The sequence below is a fragment of the Paralichthys olivaceus genome, chromosome 18 (genome assembly GCF_024713975.1).
Source record: "Paralichthys olivaceus isolate ysfri-2021 chromosome 18, ASM2471397v2, whole genome shotgun sequence".
Lineage (NCBI taxonomy): Eukaryota > Metazoa > Chordata > Actinopteri > Pleuronectiformes > Paralichthyidae > Paralichthys > Paralichthys olivaceus.
Window position 1 is genome coordinate 8,880,865 of NC_091110.1, and position 18,816 is coordinate 8,899,680.

General features: G+C 41.2%; 2 protein-coding genes across 14 annotated transcripts in view; one reads left to right on the forward strand and one right to left on the reverse strand.

Moving 5' to 3' along the window:
• Positions 1-6,651: 6,651 nt before the first annotated feature.
• esm1 (endothelial cell-specific molecule 1) lies at positions 6,652-8,359 on the reverse strand. The gene is made up of 3 exons (XM_020081890.2): positions 7,855-8,359; positions 7,291-7,434; positions 6,652-7,138 (listed from the first exon to the last, which is right to left on the reverse strand). Exons 1-3 carry the CDS (start codon positions 8,162-8,164, stop codon positions 7,044-7,046), a joined length of 549 nt encoding a protein of 182 aa, XP_019937449.1. The 5' UTR covers positions 8,165-8,359; the 3' UTR covers positions 6,652-7,043.
• A 1,867-nt stretch (positions 8,360-10,226) lies between these two features.
• The window catches only part of LOC109626366 (probable E3 ubiquitin-protein ligase HERC1), a 37,320-nt gene continuing 28,730 nt past the window's right edge, over positions 10,227-18,816 (forward strand). For 12 of the 13 annotated variants that reach the window (XM_069513545.1, XM_069513547.1, XM_069513546.1 and 9 more), the window contains exons 1-13: positions 10,227-10,357; positions 13,468-14,470; positions 15,131-15,226; positions 15,334-15,516; positions 16,013-16,225; positions 16,356-16,454; positions 16,541-16,637; positions 16,737-16,880; positions 17,037-17,164; positions 17,525-17,669; positions 17,854-18,025; positions 18,202-18,336; positions 18,497-18,662. In XM_069513545.1, the coding sequence (XP_069369646.1) occupies positions 13,499-14,470; positions 15,131-15,226; positions 15,334-15,516; positions 16,013-16,225; positions 16,356-16,454; positions 16,541-16,637; positions 16,737-16,880; positions 17,037-17,164; positions 17,525-17,669; positions 17,854-18,025; positions 18,202-18,336; positions 18,497-18,662 (2,550 nt within the window). In that variant the 5' untranslated portion in view covers positions 10,227-10,357; positions 13,468-13,498. The remainder of the gene's footprint in view (positions 10,358-13,467; positions 14,471-15,130; positions 15,227-15,333; positions 15,517-16,012; positions 16,226-16,355; positions 16,455-16,540; positions 16,638-16,736; positions 16,881-17,036; positions 17,165-17,524; positions 17,670-17,853; positions 18,026-18,201; positions 18,337-18,496; positions 18,663-18,816) is intronic. The other variant, XM_069513537.1, reaches the window with a different exon arrangement.

The following is an 18,816-nucleotide window of genomic DNA, read 5'->3' on the forward strand; positions in this document are numbered from 1 at the left end:
TCACTGCTGTTCCGACATGTAGCTTTCACTGTCTGCCTCTTACTGCGCTGTACTTATGATTATAGGTGAATGTTTGATATTTCTAGTTTGTTGCATAGCATTAAGAGCGACACTGTGAATAACTGCAGTATTGGAACAACATGGATTGTGTCCCTGTGTGTGTGTATTACCTCTGTTGGCAAGAGAGTAAGAAGCAGAGAAGGGCAATAGACTTCCACTTTAGTGTTTTATTGAAGGCTTTTAGAAGAGTAAAAGGAAAGTAGAAACGGTTGTGTGTGTAAACAGATGTGAAGCCGGCGAGGGCAGTCCCATCATACAAGAGAAAAAAGAGCTGAAGAGGCCATTTAGATGCTAAAAGACAATAATAGTGCTTTCATATTAAAGTGATGGGAAAAAGTTGTTAAAATTCCACTGAATGCAGAAACAGTAGACACAGACAAAGTTAGCAACTCGCTGGTGAACCTACACAAGCATTTAGCAGCCAATTCTTGTAGCAGCCACATATTTTTGTCTCACGCAAACTTGACTTAAAATGAATCCTTAACTGCTTTCAGACATGCACCGAACCCCAGAGATCACAAGGACAATCTCCGGAAGGGCTGTATGTGTGAAGGCAAATGTCCGAGTGAGCGCCTCAATATATTCAGTGGACTTCCTCCTGACAATCTAGCAGAAACTCTGGATGAGTCAATGTGAGACACAACAGGAGATCCTCCACGAGATTCACTTCCAGTGAGTGGGGGAGACGACGCTTCTAACACACGACAGAAGATGAAAACAATAAAATGAAACAAATCTCTCTGGATGAAAAAGGCAAGTCATACCCGTAGGAGACACTGACAAAGATGTGCTGTACATAAACCATGTGATCTCTGCAGCAGAATCAAAGCCTTGCCTCTGACTGCGTCCTCACTTGAAGAATCCAGAGATTTCTATGTTGTTGCGAATGCATCTGAGTGGAGAATCTCCTGCTGCGCTGTTCATGTGTGAAAGCAAACCTCTGGAGAAGGTCCAGAATGAATCTTTGGGATTGTGGTAAAAAAAACATCATGAGCACAACAGCAAACTAGTGAAAGAAATTCTAAAAACTGTCCAACGTAAAACAATAAACAAATTGTTGAGGCTGTTGATGTAGAGTCTGTGAGTCATAACACTCTGCTGCTGCATGTCATGTTCAGGGTCACCCGACCTGAACTGAGACAGAAACAAACCTTACGAAGGTTTCATTTCCTTCTTTTAACTTGCTAACAGTTGATTTGAAAGGTCAACACAAATACATAGACCCAGGTTGTACTTTTATTAGTTAATTATGTATTCATCCCAATTTTCCTTCCTCTTGTCTGTTGTAAACTGTAAAATCCAGTTTTTTTCCACTAGTTGTAAACGGTCCTTTGGTCCAGGAATTATCCACAAACAAATATATATATATTGTAACATTCATGATTCTTTATTTCAACTCTTCAGTCGTTTATTTTAAATCTTATCTATTGATATTCCATCTGATAAAGTTAATCTTTCGTGTGAGCTTTCCTCCACACCAGCAGTCTTGTCTCGTTGTTTTCCTCAATGCAACATTGCACCCTGGTGGTGACTTTTGAAACTTTAAGACTAGGAAATCTATCAAGCTTGTTTACACCTATTTATCTTCATCTTTACAAAGGTGCACACACCATCTCATTGATGTATTGTCTCGGGAAATGTCACACTCTGATACTCTCATAACACACACATCAAGGACGGTGACTAACACACTCACACAACCCACACATACACCCGTAGGTGCTGCAACCAAAAAAATCCTTTTTACACCATTTTATCACTATTTGTAAATCGTTCTTTTTCTATCTTCTCTACATAGTTCCTTGCTGCTGCTGTTAATTTTATTCTTGATGCTTTATTTCTTTATATTTTTACACTATAATAATTTCACCTGAGTGATGACAATAAAGATCTTTGAATCCTGAATCAACTTGAATTGTACTGTGACAGAAGCCCATCATTTATGCTGGTTAAATGCTATACCATTCTTATCAGATTTATTACAAATAGACTTAAATTAAAAGAATCAAAGTGAAATCTCTTATTGGAGTTTTCTGTTAGAGCTGCAGGACAAACTAAAATGATAAATAAATACAAACTACAATACCATTAATGGGCCACCAGAGGTCTATGTGTTATACCAAAGTAAGACACTCAGAAACCATGGACCCACTGTGTATTAATTCTGAGTGCTCTTTCACAGACGTTGTGTTGCATCATCATGCGAACACCTGCATATTCAGCCAATCATGCAATAGACCAATCAGGTGTCAGCAGTGAATTGCATGCAGTCATGCAGATACAGGTTAGGACACATTAGGAACACATTCAAAATCAGAACAGGGGAAATGTGATCTCAGTGACGTGGTGAATCTAGATTCCTGCTGAAGGATCTTTCTAGCACAAGCACCACAGACACATCTGAGCACTGTTGGTGACAACGTGCAACTGGTTAAATGAACACGACAAAGAATTCAGTGAACTTCAATAGCCTCCACAGAGGAAACTGGAGGTGCGAATGAGAAACTGCAGAAAATCCACTCCTGCAAAGATTAAAAGCTTTTTACATTACAAGTTATGTTCACACATTCATACAGCGCTTCTAAGCTTGGGGCTCTCCTCTCACATACTACAACCATGGCTACAGGAGGTGGGGATCAAACTGAACTGAGGCTGTGAGGAAGTCCCCAAAAGTATTAGAATATTTTTCCAAGTTCAAGTGAGTGTATCTCTGATGCAGGAAGAGAAGGAGTCTTTAATACTCCAACTAATCATGACCATCATGTAATCCACCAATCATGTCACAGGAAACCAAACTTTAGAAACCTAGTAGTATTTGCATGAATAGACTATCTGACAGATTTATTTATTGAGCTACAAAAATTATTATAAAGCTACTACAACTAACAAAAGCTCCACAAGCCTGAGGGGTCGTCCATTGTTACCTCCGCTAATGAGGTTATGTTTTTATGGTCATTCTTTGTTTGGTTTTGTGGTACTTAGCAGCATTACACAAAAACTACTGGACAGATGTGGTATTGGTTGGAGGAGAATTCAATCCAATTGTGGTGCGGATCTGAATCAGGGAGGAATCTAGGATTTTTTTTTTACATTGTGGGACAGGGAGTTTATTTATTTATTCAATAGTTATGTAATTATACATAATTTCACCTTTTTTGAGGGAATAATTAATTAATCTAGTGTGCAACGTGGTGTGGCTTTAATTTAAGGGAACTTTTGGGCTTTGACGCAGTTATGAGCTCAACTTATGCCTTTTTAAACCTGCAGTAAAATCTTATGTCACATTGTTAAGAAAAAGAAAATCCCTCCTGGTGGTAGTAAGTAGGGATGAAGGCACCGCTGAATTCATTAATCAGACTGGATTCCATTAGTTAAATCAAGTGTCAGTGTTTGAGCTGAACTGCCTCTTGTTACTTTTCATAAGCCTCTGCTATCAATGTAATCAATCTGATCACTTAATGTCCCTGTCACATGTGTTTATGTGTCACCTCATTCTGCAGTCACGATAAACAACCTGTTGAGGCAGTTTCCAAACTGTAAATACCAGAACATCTATTTGCAGTAAATCAGTGTTATTTACTACTCCATTCACGCACCTTTGTTTCTGCAGAGGCGGCAGTGACGTGCTCGGGGAGTCAGATAAAGGGTATTTCTCACCAACGCTTTCCTGTTGTTGTCCAGGGTCCTTTGTTTGGTTGTGAGGCCTCAGCCTGTTGGTTCTCAGGGGAATGAGAGGAACATTGGAGCACTCGGAACACTCCTGCTCTCGTACACAGACTGCTCTCATACCTGTACTGCTCTGTGTGCGTGCGTCCGTGCAATGGCTCACTTTGTCCTTGGACTGATGAGATATACATACGTCACATATACCTGCAGTGAATTCATGTCCTATAGGGAACTTTACCCTTCACAAGTTAGGGATCACACAAGAATTGTGAGGACCACAACATTTATTTTGCTATACATTTATTTTCGTTATTGCTGTTATTTGAATTCAGAATTATTCCAACAAAATGACAAACTAAGAAAAGAAAATGTGAATGTTAATCCTGCAGAAATGTGTTTTCTTTCTTGTCACATTTATATTTGTAATTCTTTGATTCCGAAAGTTTTTAAATGAGAAAATGACCTGAAACTTTAATGTAGACTATATCTACAGAATAACTCATATCAACCAGATTAATCAGTATGTTTGACATGACCAGATTTCAAATTCGTGACAATGTGTCTGTGTGAACAACTGTTTGGGTGTTTCATTTAATTAAGAATCAATCAAACACGTTGGACAGGAAGTTTCCTCTTCTAACTCCCGGCAGGAGGATAAGGCTTCTTCTTGTGTGTCACTTAACAAATTCCAAGCTTTCGGAGTGTCACTTGACAAAAAAAAAAAAAAAAATCCTTGCTTTGAAATTCCTGTCCTCTGCAGGACAGACACAACAACAACAGGAAGAAGGGCCATTTTCACAGGTGTCAGGAAGCACAGGAAATAAACAAGCTGGATACTGGAAAACATTTCTGTACCAGTAAGAGTCAGAGGTGAGGCTCATAAGAGTTATTTTTAACTGGGGCAGAATTATTGTGGAATATTTGTCCAAGATGTGTAATTTCTTTCATCTCCATTAGATGTTGTGTGCTTTAATACTGTCTGCTGACCTAGTGTGTTGCAATAGAGAGAAACGGCTTCTTCCTCTTATCATCAAGGTTTCATTATAAATAAATTAGGGTCTCTTTAAATTCAATAATTGGAAAGATAAAGAATACTCACATTTAATGCAAATTAATATGGTCAGCTTTATGTGTGTGTTGGTATATTTCATTTTATTTACTGGTAACTTCAAGGAGTCTATATCTATCATGAAAACCCCTTAGAAGATTTATGATGATTATAATGAATATGAATTTATAATGCTTGGCTGATTTATATATTTACTGTGATACATGATAATTTGCCAGTGAACGCCCCTTAAATTCAAATTAAACCTTTTTTATGTATCAAAGACAAATGATTTGAGGACATCTGGGTAGGCAACAGTTTTTATAGACTTGTTTATTTAACAGCAGTTAATATTATCATGTCACCCTCTCGCTGTACTGAGATGTGTTGTCTGGTCTCTCAGGAAAATGATTCACTTCTATTCTATATGAGCTGAAATTCTCAGGAATGAGAGAAAAGCCATTAAACATCCCAGATGGTTTTTTTTACCTCCAGGAAGGAAATCCTATTATGTGAATTTGTAAAGAAAGACCCTGAGCATTGTGTTAAAATTTTAATCATGTCTATTTATTACTTTTTCCCATGTTGCCTGGGATCCTCATCTATTTCAATACAGTTTAATAATCTAAATTAAGTTTGTAAAATAGCTGCAAAGATGGATAAACTTCTCCAAATTCTCTCAGATCAGTCATAATGTCCTGTGTTAAACCCGTAAACCCATTCTTTACCCTTCGGTTTGTCATTTGTTTACTTGTTTTTCGTTGTTTTGACTGATGTGTTTTCTGCATGGGAACATAAAATACTTTGCCATTTGAGGAAGCTGAGAAAGTTCTGCGTTCCACAACTTAAGAGTCAAGGATGCCTGACAAGGATTATGGGAAACAAGAATTTTTTTTGCTTAAAAAACACAAGCCTTTACCCAGACATTGTAGCATGTTTGACTATTTTCCATTCTCCCTCAATAAATAAAATGTCATCCTAAGAAAATAAATGTCTCATAAAATCTGTACCACAATCTCTGGTTCTACTCAGTTTCTAAATGAGTCGAGTGTCTCTGAGTCAAATTTGTCTAGAAATGCTGCATAAAGCACAAACACTAACCCCAACCCTGAATTTTGCATGTCCTTGCAAGCGAGAACTTTTATTCCAACACGGTTAAAAGGAAACGCAACCTCCACTTTCTAAACCCCCTCCCCTCGTATGAATTCATGTGCTGTACTAATATTTGTCACTCAGCTCCAAATTTATCTTGAGCATCTGTAAAATATTCAAATCAAACATAACAAACAAAAAATCCTCTGTGGTTTGGCTTTGTCGGGTAACCCTTCACCTAAATAACCCAATCCCTGAGTGCACAGAGTGGTGATCTTGTATCTTGGCATCATGCTATTGTTTACAATAATATGACAGTGACCTGAAGTGTGCAGCCAAGACAACACTTGAGACGCTCAATACTTAAGTTATCCCAGAATTGAACTCTGTGGAGAAAAACTGAAAGTTCTATTTTGGAGGTTCATAATTCCCAAACTGTCCAAAGTGTAAAGTTTCAGTGGTTCACTATAATAAACAGAAGTAATTTAACCTTTTGCTTAATAATTGCTGTTTGCTTGATGTAGTTCTAAAACTATTTACTAATCATTTGATCGTTCTTTGTGTTCTCAAACAGTGATTAATAATAATGTGCTTTCTATTTTACTGCACTATTATTTGTTTAGTTACGCAGACGTGTAACTGGGTCACTACACTGATGCATATTCCAGTTATTTAGACAGCATTAACTGTTGCTCGTGTCATAAAACCAAATGATGCACATACTGCATATGATGCGTATAATGAAATAAATAGATGAACTTTCCATAGAAAATCAAATGACAACATTCAGTTATAACTTTGGTTTAATTGTAAGAGCATTCTTTACAATGGCTGGCATATTATATATGTAGTTCCCACGTCCTTTTATTCATATATATACAATTGAAATATATTTCTATATCCAGTTTGAAAATGAATATGACACAAGAGGAGGCTGGATAATTACAGTTTCAGCTCATTTCATACAGATGAATAGCAATAAAAGAGAAAGAGGCTTCGAAGATGGTAACATATTCTGCATATTTCATTAGAAAAAAGGTGACGTGAACCAAACAACACTTCCAAATGCTGTAAAAAATTCTGTTTATCATTGAACATATAATAAAATATATCTTTCAGATCATTTATAAGTTAATGCTACATTTACACTGAACAGATTCAGTCTTGTCGGCACTCGTCAGCGAGGGTTGAGCCTCTTCGGGGCAGTGGTCCGGTCTGTGTGTTGGTCTCTGCTCTGGGCAGCGCTGACCTCTCCTGAGCCCACCTCTGCTCCTGACAACACAAGAAAGAAGAATATTTCAAATGACCTAATTTAACCCTTTTGGTGCCACATGCAGCACACCCAGCATTGACAAATAACTCAAACTTTTGGAAAGGCAGTGTAAGTTATCTTTATTTAAAGAAGACTTGCTAGTTTTTTTTACCTGCTTCTGGCTCCGTCTTGAGCTTGCTGGCGATTTTAGCGAAGAATTTGAGGGTGAGACAAGCTCCTGTCTCCCTGTCACAAATGCCTCCCTTGCAGTTGCATGTCTTGCGGCACTCGACCCCATAGGTTCCATAGAGACAGTCTGGCAAAACAAAAAACATCGCATTAATGATCATTTTGGAACAAAGCGAGAGAAAATATTTGTGTAATTGAATGCCTCAGATACAGGCCCCACTTCTTAGTTAGTTTGTGAGTCACACTCACAGTCAGTGATGAACTGATCAGGGATCAGCAGGAACATTGACATGTCAGTGATTTAATATACAGCCTTAGATGATAGAAAGATAATCACCAAGTCAAATAACCACATATGTGGAGCACCTGTGCCTCCATATCCATTGGTTTTATGACAAAGCTGCTATTTATTGTGAAAATAAAACAGCCCACAGCCTTTAAGACTGAAAGCATGATGGGGTTCTGGTGCAGCAGAGCATCACTCCATTCCAAATGCATCATGCAGAAACAGCAGTAACATGTGACAGGCTATTTAATGTGATTGTACCTTTGCAAATCCCATATTCGTCTCCATAATCGTCCTCATCCTTGTAGAACTCGCAGAATAATCCCGGTCCGCACTTCACCCCGTCCATCCCCGACACGGTGCGGTAGCAGTGCTCCCCTCTGCCGGCCGCACAGACCTGGCAGCAGCCGCAGTCATCCAGGACGGTCCGTGCGCACAGCTGCGTCCCGCCGCACCGCTCCGCGTTGCATCTGTCCGGGCAGTTCACCGCGTACTTGACGCCGGCGCCCCACGTCGCCTCAGCGTCGCGCACCAGAAGTGAGGAGAGCACCGTGATGAGGAGCAGGGACATCACTGGATGCAGGAGGCGGGAGAGAGGAGCTTGTGTCAAGCTGCAGGCTGGAGAGGAGCCGGAGAGGAGCGGATCGCCTCTGGAAGACTGGAGTGGAGTGACCCGCGGTTCATCAGGTTGCGCGGTTATCAGCGATGAACAACTTTGTTGTTTTGCACATGGTTCGGCCTCGTCAGTTTCCTCATTCCGGTGTTGTCGTCCCCTCTCTGCCACTCAGCCCCCTTTTAGAGATCCGGCTTGGAAGTGGGATTGACTGTGCAGCGCCATCCAGGAATTGAAATCCTGTGTGACCTGATGTCATAAGTTATCTTGGGTTTGTTTTTAGAGGGTGAGACGGAGGAGCCCCCACGCAAGACCCCCCCACACGTTTGTGGTGAAGTGAGCCAGGTTCAGGCCAAAATGTTTCCAGTCACAACATCCTCTGAGAGGAAATACACCGACAATATTTCACCTGAGGAAGTGACAGGTTTATCAGTTTTTAAATGTGGGGAATTTGATCTAATTCAATACAACATTTAATAAAAAGCTTTCATTCAAATGCAAAAAAACTGAATTTATGGATAAGTCTACTAAAAAGTAGCTCCTTCTTTATCATATTCTATAACAAAGAAGGAACTGATTAGAATTAAAACATGATGTAAAGATTTAACACTGGCTTAAACCAAATGGAGTGTTTTAAAGTTTGCAGCCTGACTTAAGTTGTTGATAATGTGACAATGTGACATTATTAAAGCATCATAAGATAACACACACACCAAAATTGCCAACGTGAAGGGAAAGTTGAGCAATTTTGTTTTGTAGTTACATAAAAGGAATGCAACGGAGGCTGCTGCTGGGTCATGGTCAAGGTCCAGAACTGGATCTTCTGATGCAACATCATTAAGGTTATTTTCCAAACTTCTTCCAGAGCTACAAACGACAAGTGGTGCATCAGTTTTCATATACAGGCTGAGTAGATAATGAGTAAAGTGTGCTAAACGCAGTCCTCATTTTATCGACTGATAATCATCATTTACTTGCTTATTGTTATGATATTGGTTTGAGGGGGTGGGAGCTCAAATTTAGGTTTGGGCCGCAGAAATATTTTGTCTGGCCTGTCTGGATTCATGCACAGGCTGCAAGAAACCAGAAACTTCTATTTATTGTGGAACCAAAACCTGAACCCTAATCTCAACCAGGACAATTTGTGCCTCACCCTAACTGCAACAGAATCAATCTATCAAGAATCAATAATTATGCTGCAGATCCTACAGGTCCTGAAGAGGTAACACACACACACACACACACACACACACACACACACACACACACACACACACACACACACACACACACACACACACACACACACACACACACACACACACAAAGTAAAGAAAAGAAAAAGCAAGAAAAACAGGATATAATATCTTATAGCTTATTATTATAATAATGATGATGATGATGATGATTATAATAATGATGATCAGGGGGAGGAGGATAATTATGATAATTGTAATGATACTGATTATTAGAATCATGGTAATGATGATGATGATGATGATGAGGATGGTTATTATGATGATAATAATCATGATTATTATAATTAAGATGAGGAGAAGGTTGATAATGATGCTGATGATGAGGAGGAGGATGATGATGATGATGATGATGATGATGATGATGATAATAAGAAGGAGGATGACAATGATGATGATGATGATGATAATAAGAAGGAGGATGACAATGATGATGATGTTGAGGAGGAGGATGATAATGATGATGATGAGGAGGATGATAATGAGGAGGAGGAGGAGGATGGTTATAGTGTTGATAATAATGATGATGAGGAGGAGGAGGATAATGAGGAGGAGGAGGAGGATGGTTATAGTGTTGATAATAATGATGATGATAATGATAATGAGGAGGGTGATAATAACAATGATGAGGAGGAGGATGATAATGATGAGGAGGAGGAGGAGGAGGATGGTTATAATGAAGATAATAATGATGACGCTAGTTCTCACTCCATGACACAGGAGGGCGGTAGAGTAGTCCTCCAGCAGTGGTCTCCCTCAGTGCTCCAGACTGGAGTGGGCGAAGAAGAGGAGGAAAGCGGAGAAGAAGGTTGAGGTGATATTTGCGTCCGAGGGAGACCTCACCGGGACGGGACAGGTAGCGCTGACCTCTTATCGGCGGATGTTTACTGTCACGGTAACTCACGTGTGTGTGTGCTGTGTGTTTTCATCGTGTAACTGTGAGCTTGACACGTTAGCACGATGCTAACGAGCCCCGGCAGCGGTGAGCCGGGAGCTGTCAGCGGGCAGACGGAGGGGCTTGGTCGGGGTTCTGACAGCAGGGCGAGCTGCGGCACTGCAGCCAGCGTTAGCTCAGCTGTCACCGCCGCAGATGCTCCATAACGACACCGGTGTTTGTGAATGACACGGCGGGGAAAGGCTGCGTTTTATCACGCCCGTGTTTCGTCGCGGCGTGTGTCGGTGGAAACGGATTGAACGAACGTGATATAATAACACTGAGCTAACACACACACAGCGTTAATGTTGACAGACGCCTCGAAGTGAAGAGCAAAGATAGCAACGCAGCTCGTTATGAATAAATCAAACCATCCTGCCAGGTCAACTTCAGTCTATTTCCCATAATGCAGTGTTTCACTATTGCTTTTCCACTCCAGTCGTGAAGCTGCAGTCAGACACGAGGTTGAACTAACACACCATGATATCATCTGCATCCAAAGCTCACATCATCAGTGGTTTTCATTCCTGCATCCACTGTCCAAACACTAATGTGTTGAGGGTTGTCCTGGTAACAGCAGCACAAACTTCACCCAGCTCGGTCCTGGGTGACTTCCAGATCCTTCCTGACTAGAGAGAGTAAATATGAAACTGTAGATCCTGTTGTGGGTCGTCAGAAGGGGTCTTTAAACCACCAGGGCCCAAAATGGATGTGGTCAAATGACATACAGGTGGTAAAGCCTCATTTATCTTGGCTTGTGTCCGTGTGGAAGAAGATGGATTAAAAACAGAGCTATATTTCCTTGTAGATGAATGCCTGCTATCCTGCAGATAAAATGCAATCTTGAACAAACATGCTGTATCGACTTAATCTCTTTTATTCCTCGTCTGCTGAAGTGCGGGTTGGAGTATGTGCTATTTTTTGCTTTTATAGAAGAAATATTTGGGGTTAAGAGGGTTAGTTTGAAAATAAGTAAATTCAAGATGTCATTTAGGATGTTTTTCACAGTTATATTTTGAAATGTTTTATTGGGTAAATAATTAATAGGTTAACAGTAAATCTAGAATGTGTATACATCCATTAAAGCCAAACAATTGTACACATCTTATAATAGAAAAAAGCTAAAAGGAAAAATTGGATAATCTGCTGTAAATTGTACAAACTCGTTTTCTTTTCCTGAGTTTGGTTCAAATTGGTTCAGTACTTTTTAAGAAATCCTTGCCGACAAATACATAAACAAACAAATTAAAAAAACTGAATGGAGAAGTGTTAATAATTTACAGAGCAGCTGATGGTTCGAGTTAAGACATTAAGACTGAGAGCCTTTCTCAGTAGGTTAGCTCATCTTTCTCTTCAGCATCATAGATAAGAAGCACAGTTCCTGCAGTTTGTCAGGACTGTGACAACGGTTTTGGCAAAATAAGACATGTTGAAATAGCTTTGTATAAAATGTGACCTAGTTATTCAGTCACTCCTCCTAATATCACTCACTTTTACTTTTCCGCTGGTCATACATGGAGCTGCCTGCAGTGAATGTTGAATATTGAATGAATGTTCATGTTTACTTGCAGATTTTTACTGCAGATGGAAATTAGCTGAATCTAGCATAAATCGTCTCTTCTCATGTTGTCAACCACTAATATTGGTTTCTGACATATGGAAGGTATTGCTTTTATCATCAAATAAAAGCTCCTGTATGAGCCCAATTTTTGTTTATTTTATTTTTATCTTATTTTTATGATATAAACAGTTTTTATGGTGTATGGGTAATTTAAATGGATCCACAATAGCAGACAGGGAATTGCAGGCTCAAGTCTGAAGCCAAATTCTGAGAGCACACTCGAGGTGTCCTGAGTGTTTTTGTGCCACAACACCATAAAGAGAGATTGTGTAATCAGTGATGGTTGTGCCTAACATTGCTGGTGGTTGCTTGCTGGAGGTCGCCTAACTGAAGAGCCCATTACTATATCAATGCTCGCTGTTATTTTTGGCCGATGTGGAAACCATATAGCCCCACAGGCCTCAGGCGAGGCAGCAGAGATGAGGCTCTGTGACCGTGGACCGTGGTCATGTGTGTCATGCTCACATATTTAGCAGGCTGTAACTAGCATTCTCTCACTCACGCCGGTTCATGTTTTTCTATAAGTTTTAATAATAGCAGGAGTCTCAGCCGTGTGCTGAGTGTGGGTATATAATAGTTCAGTTTACTCTTTGCTTGACAGGAATAGCAATTCATGAGAGATGCATTTGTATTAAAAGCATACATTTCCATCAAGCTTGAAAAACATAACAGTCATGGAAATTGTTTTTAACCTCCATGTAGGGATTACATGGTTTTCATGGGCTGAACTATTGACAAACCTACATGTGATCAACTTAGATGCACAAAAACTGAAACCTGTATTTATTTCCACTAAATGGCAACATCAGATCTGCGTTTAATTATTTATGATTATAAAACCGACAAAAATGCAGACAGGCAGGCAACCGGGTGGTCAGGTGGAGCCGCCTTGATCTTAATGTCAGAGCATCAGGTGATCAACTTTGACACGATGATTATTGCAACTGCATTCTGACGTAGACGCAGAGTATGAATGAATTAACAAGGGGGATTAGATTATTATCAACCATGTGACTAATCTCTCAAAGTAGGTTTCATTCTTTGTCATAGTATTAAACTAATACTTTCAAATGAAGATAGACAGAGCATGTGTCTTTACAGTCATTATTGCCTGTGAGACAAAAGGTTTCTCATTAGTGTGTTAGACGTAATCATAGGGTGAAGTGACCTATTTCAGAGATACCCACAGAGACTATGGCAAAAGCCTGGATGTATTGCATGTTGGAACAGGGCCAACACTAGGGAGAAATCTGAAACCTTCACAGTGAATTTACTTGGCAGGAAAATGCATTAGATCGTCGGCTTTCAGCAGTAAATGTTGCTTGTCAATCAATGATGGTGAGAAATGTGACATTTAACCATATTAATTAATCGTGGGGAAGTGATGTCTGATTTCTATATTTTATATCAGATAATCTGATCTAATCACATCTCCCTCTCTTTTATTCAGGTGTACATTACAGAATAGATAATGCACAGACATGGTGCCTTGCCAGACCCATGTGTTGCTAAAGTGGCAGGAGCACTTCAACAGCTCCTGGGCAGCAGAAGACGGCGTCCAGACCGCCAGGAGGCACCGAGCTGCTGCCCTCTACAGTAAGCTCCTCCACAACAAGGAAGTGGTGACTCTGGCCCAGCCTGTCCAAGAGCTCGTTGGCCCGCGCCTGCCTGACTTCGAATGCGAGTCCAGTGCCTCGGCGGAGAAGGAAGAGTACCTGTCGTCTCTGCTTCACAGCCAGCGATGGCTGGCTCACCGCATGCTGACGCAAACCTCCTACACCTTGGGCCTCCATCACAGGCTGGTTGTCCTTCAGAGGATCTACTACGCACTTCACAGCAAATACCATGACAAGTTCCGTGTGCAGCTGCCCTCGCAGTCCACAGACAGCGGGGCCGAGTGTGGGCAGCTTGAGCTGGCCTCAGAGCCTTGCCTGCCAGGGGCAGCATCCAAAATCAAGTCAGGTACAGATGTTCTGATAGAGATGGGGGTGAGGACAGGTTTGAGTCTGCTCTTCTCACTACTGCAGCAGAACTGGAGATACGCAGCCTCCGTGCACCCAGAGTCAGTGCTTTGCAATGATGTGCTCGCCACAGCGTCCTCGGTGCTTGCTTCGCTGCCACCGCTGTCTCTGGCCAATGAGAATAAGATCCCATCAGTGGGGCTGGACTGTCTGGCACAGGTGGCTGACTTCCTCAAGAAAACATCAGTGAGCAGTGGGACTGGCGGGGCAGACCCCACCGGTCGGAGGCTAGCACTGGAGCTGCTGCTCGGCCTGGCCATGCAAAGAGGCTCTCTGAAGTTTCTGCTGGAGTGGGTGGAGGTAGCTTTAGCTGCTTCCATGTCCTCCTGCACCTCCACACTGTCTTCCTCCTCCTCACTGAGCTCACAGCAGCCAGCGGGGGTCGGCTTTGATGTCATCCATCAAACCCTTTTCCAAATGAGGCAATATTCGGTATGTCACACATTATTCCAGTTGTGTGTTGTGTTTTTTTAAATATATTTTTTTACTCTTATTCCATCAGTTCTGTTCAGTCATTACAGTTCTTAGTTTTTATTTCAACATTTTCATACCATAACACTGGGATACAAAATGAGTCATGTAATAATGTGCAGATAAGGATTAAGTGTGAGTCGGTCTTCCTGTCCTCTCTTGATATGCATATTGAGTCATCCTGTAGCAGGCTAATCAGCTTTGCAATATTTCTATATAAATGACAGCCAGGGTTGGGATTTGCCAATGACCTGAATAATAAGTGCACATGATCACAGTTTTAAGACTTTGCGTGTGTATCTCACATATAAGCTAAAATATAGAGCTGAGAGATCAAACACCTTTCGGCAAAAAGGGAAAAACACCCTGAGGCTTTCTCTAGAAACTAGTATCTCCACTAAGAGCTGGTTCTTTGCCACTTTTTCATTCTTGACTTCACCCCTCCTCCTGATCATGTAGTGACATGTCACAGTTTTAAGAATGAGACCTTTCTTGTTCTGATAACTCTGGTTTAGAAATGTAATAAAGGTAATAAAAAGTGAATACGCAAACAACTGTAATATTCACACAAACCGTTATACTACATTAAAAATGATAAAGGCCAAACAATACTTTTTCCAGGGTGTCCGTGGAGACTGTGTCAATACTCAGGTGCTGATAAAGGATGCAGATGGACTTTGTCGACTCTCCCAGGCTGCTCTCTGTCTCTTTGAGGAGGTAACAGTAATGCAGTGACAAACTACAGACACCATTATGAACTGTTACTGATGCTGATACTTCTCAGTAACTGATTTAAAGAACCCCACCTTCCTTCTCTCTGGCAGATTTGTAACCTGGCGTCCTACTGCCTGTGCTCCTGCAGCACTGATGCAGCTTCTCCTGGTGCAGAGAGCGATATGGTCATGGTGTACGTGTGGGGCAGCAACAGCAGCCATCAGCTGGCAGAGGGAACTCTGGAGAAGATACTCTTGCCAAAATTGACGCAGGGCTTCAGCGATGCTCAAATGGTATGGTTATCCATAAGAACAGCACTAACACTGACTCAGATTATCACGTTACAGGTTCATTTATTGTTATACCTCCTTTATTATTACCCTTTATATTAAGCCATTATATATTATTATATATAGCCAACATGGTTTTGAATATCCAGTATTTATATACTAGTGTTCCCACAGAATTGATTCAGTCTGAGTGCAGGTGCTTGTTGATTGGGTCATACAAAGTTGTACTCGTCCATCCTACATCTTTATTTTTACTTTTAGATAATGCATATTATTCTATTTGACTTTTTGTGACATTTCAATGCAGTAATTTGTTACCTGAAGGTCTCTGCAGTGTACATTTATACAGTAAATCTTATGTGCCACATATGCCAGAATCACTGCAGTTTGCACGACTGACCTACATGTGTAACTGTGGAAAAATATCATATCATGCCAGAGACTTTATACATGTGGTTCTGCAACATTACTTCTGATTCTTTATTGTTCTTACTTTTAGATTGAGGCGGGTCAGTACTGTACATTCTCTGTATCTGCGGATGGTTCTGTGAAAGCATGTGGAAAAGGCAGCTATGGCCGTCTGGGTCTGGGGGACTCTAATAATCAGTCCATGCCCAAGAAACTTGTGCTGGAGCCACATAGGAACATGAAGAAAGTTTCCTCCTCCAAGGGCTCTGATGGTCACACTTTGGCCATCACTGTAGAAGGAGAGGTAAGAAGATAAAATGACTTCTGAAACTGAAATAACTTCTGATTGCTTGTAAACATTGCAAAGGTTTGCATGTCGGTAATTTAACTTACAGGTACAATTTTGCAATTTCTTTGAAAAATGTATCTTCAAGGTGTTCAGCTGGGGAGATGGAGAGTATGGGAAACTTGGCCATGGCAACAGTGCTACACAGAAATACCCCAAAATCATACAAGGACCACTGTTTGGCAAAGTAAGCAAACACGTGAGGTTTAAGGGAGTTAAATCTGTTATTCATGTTGTTTTTGAAAGTTGAATGTATGACCATGTTTCTACCAGGTCGTGGTTTGTGTGTCTGCTGGCTACAGACACAGCGCTGCTGTGACTAATGATGGAGAGCTCTATACGTGGGGAGAAGGGGACTTTGGCAGACTTGGTACGCACCTCAATTCTCATGTTGCTTATTGCATATTTAAATCAACACCATCAAAGTGAAATTGATCCTTAATGCTGCACTAACTCCCTCCCTGACCAGGTCACAGTGATAGCCAGAGTCGGAACATGCCCACGCTGGTGAAGGACATCAGCGGCGTAGGTCAGGTGGCCTGTGGCAGCTCCCACACCATCGCAGTGGCGCAGGATGGACACACTGTGTGGTCGTTTGGTGGAGGAGACAACGGTATGTGTACAACAAATGAGCTCAATCAGGGAATGTGATACTTTTTGTGCTCATTAAAACAGACAGTACCACAGCAGACACATTTGTCTAATAACAGAAATGTCTTGAGCGAGTGTGAACCAATACTCGTTCTAAAGCTGTTCCTCATCCTTGCAGGTAAACTAGGTCATGGAGACACTAATCGTGTGTATCGCCCAAAGGTCATAGAGGCCCTGCACGGATTCATCATCAGGAAAGTGTGTGCTGGCAGCCAGTCGTCTCTGGCTCTTACTTCTGCTGGACAGGTGTGGTATTCTGGGTCAAAGAAGATTTTTTTACTGTCCCACATGACAGCTGTTTCCAATTTAATTCCAAAGATCGTCCGCATTGCTAACTGTACTTGTATAAAACTAATCCTCTTACAAAAAGCAGTGTAACCCACTTTTATCAAATTTCACAAAGCTAACTCCCTTCTGTCTAGATTCCCTTTGAAGGCAAGCTTTTATGTTGAAGGAACATGCTACACATGCGCATTGTTATCTGTCACTCTCTTCATTCTTCAACAGCCGTTAATATTTTCAGTACAAATAATGAATATGGGTTAGGGTTGATTATTACTAGATGTCAATGATGCATTAATCGTTCAAATTCATGTTACTCCTCAGGTGTTTGCATGGGGCTGTGGCTCGTGTTTAGGGTGTGGCTCCTCTGAGACGACCTCTCTGAGGCCCAGGTTCATCGATGATCTGAGCATCACCAAGATCATTGATATCTCATGTGGAGACAGCCACTGTCTGGCTCTGTCTCATGGTAAGACACATGCTGAACACAGACTCCTGCTTCCAGAAAATGTTTTGTACAACAACATTTTGCAGAATATCCAACAAGATTCTCAGTGACACATTCTGAGATTTTAACCTTGAATCTTAATTTTGTGGAAATTAAAAGTGCAGATCTGCTCCAATTGCCAGATGTGCTGTTTTTCTTCCATCAGAGAATGAAGTGTATGCCTGGGGGAACAACACCATGGGCCAGTGTGGGCAAGGCCACACTTCTACACCTATCACTAAACCTAAGAAAGTACTTGGTCTAGAGGGCGTGTCCATCCAGCAAATCACCGCAGGCACTTCTCACAGCCTGGCCTGGACCGCAGTTCCAACTGACAGGTAAAACCTCAACTCAATATATTTTGCTCGTCTGCAAAGAATACTGTCTCTGTGCTGCAATGCCCCCAATCAGAGTTCTACTGCTGAACTTTAAAGTTGCCTCACACCCTTTCAAATTTGAGATTCACATTTGTGCTGGCACAGCTTTTTTTATAACTGACTTGGTCTATTTCCAGGCAACTGGTGGCATGGCACAGGCCCTTTTGTGTCGACCTGGAAGAGAGTACATTCGCCTACTTGCGCAACTTTCTGGAAGGTTACTGTGATGGCATCGGGGATGACACACCTCCTGCTCCATTCTTATCTAAAAGGTATGGAATAACCTTACCATTACAGTCAGCTATGATAATATGCTTAGTTACCTCAAGGTTTTCTGTATCTGTTCAGTAAAGACTCAGACTCAAAATATCACCATCACCAGGACATGTGCACTTCACTGAAGCCACACTGCTCTCTGTGTCTCTTCCTCAGGGACCACCATCAGTTTCTTTTGCTGTGCATGAAGCTGCTGTCCATCCATTTGTCTTTGGCCCATGCTGGGGGCACCGGTGCCATGGTTTTGGGGGCTCAGAGCCGACCTCTCAGAAACCTGCTCTTCAGGCTCATAGACACCAAAATGCCAGACTCCATACAACAGGTAAGGAAAAAGGCTGTTCTTTTCTAAATGATTTAATGCTGTATTTATAGTCGCATATGACAGAAGGAATGCGAGGAATCGTATGTATCGAATGTTGGAATAAAAACCAAGATAATTACTAAGCATTGTGTCTAAATTAAAATGTGAGTCAAGG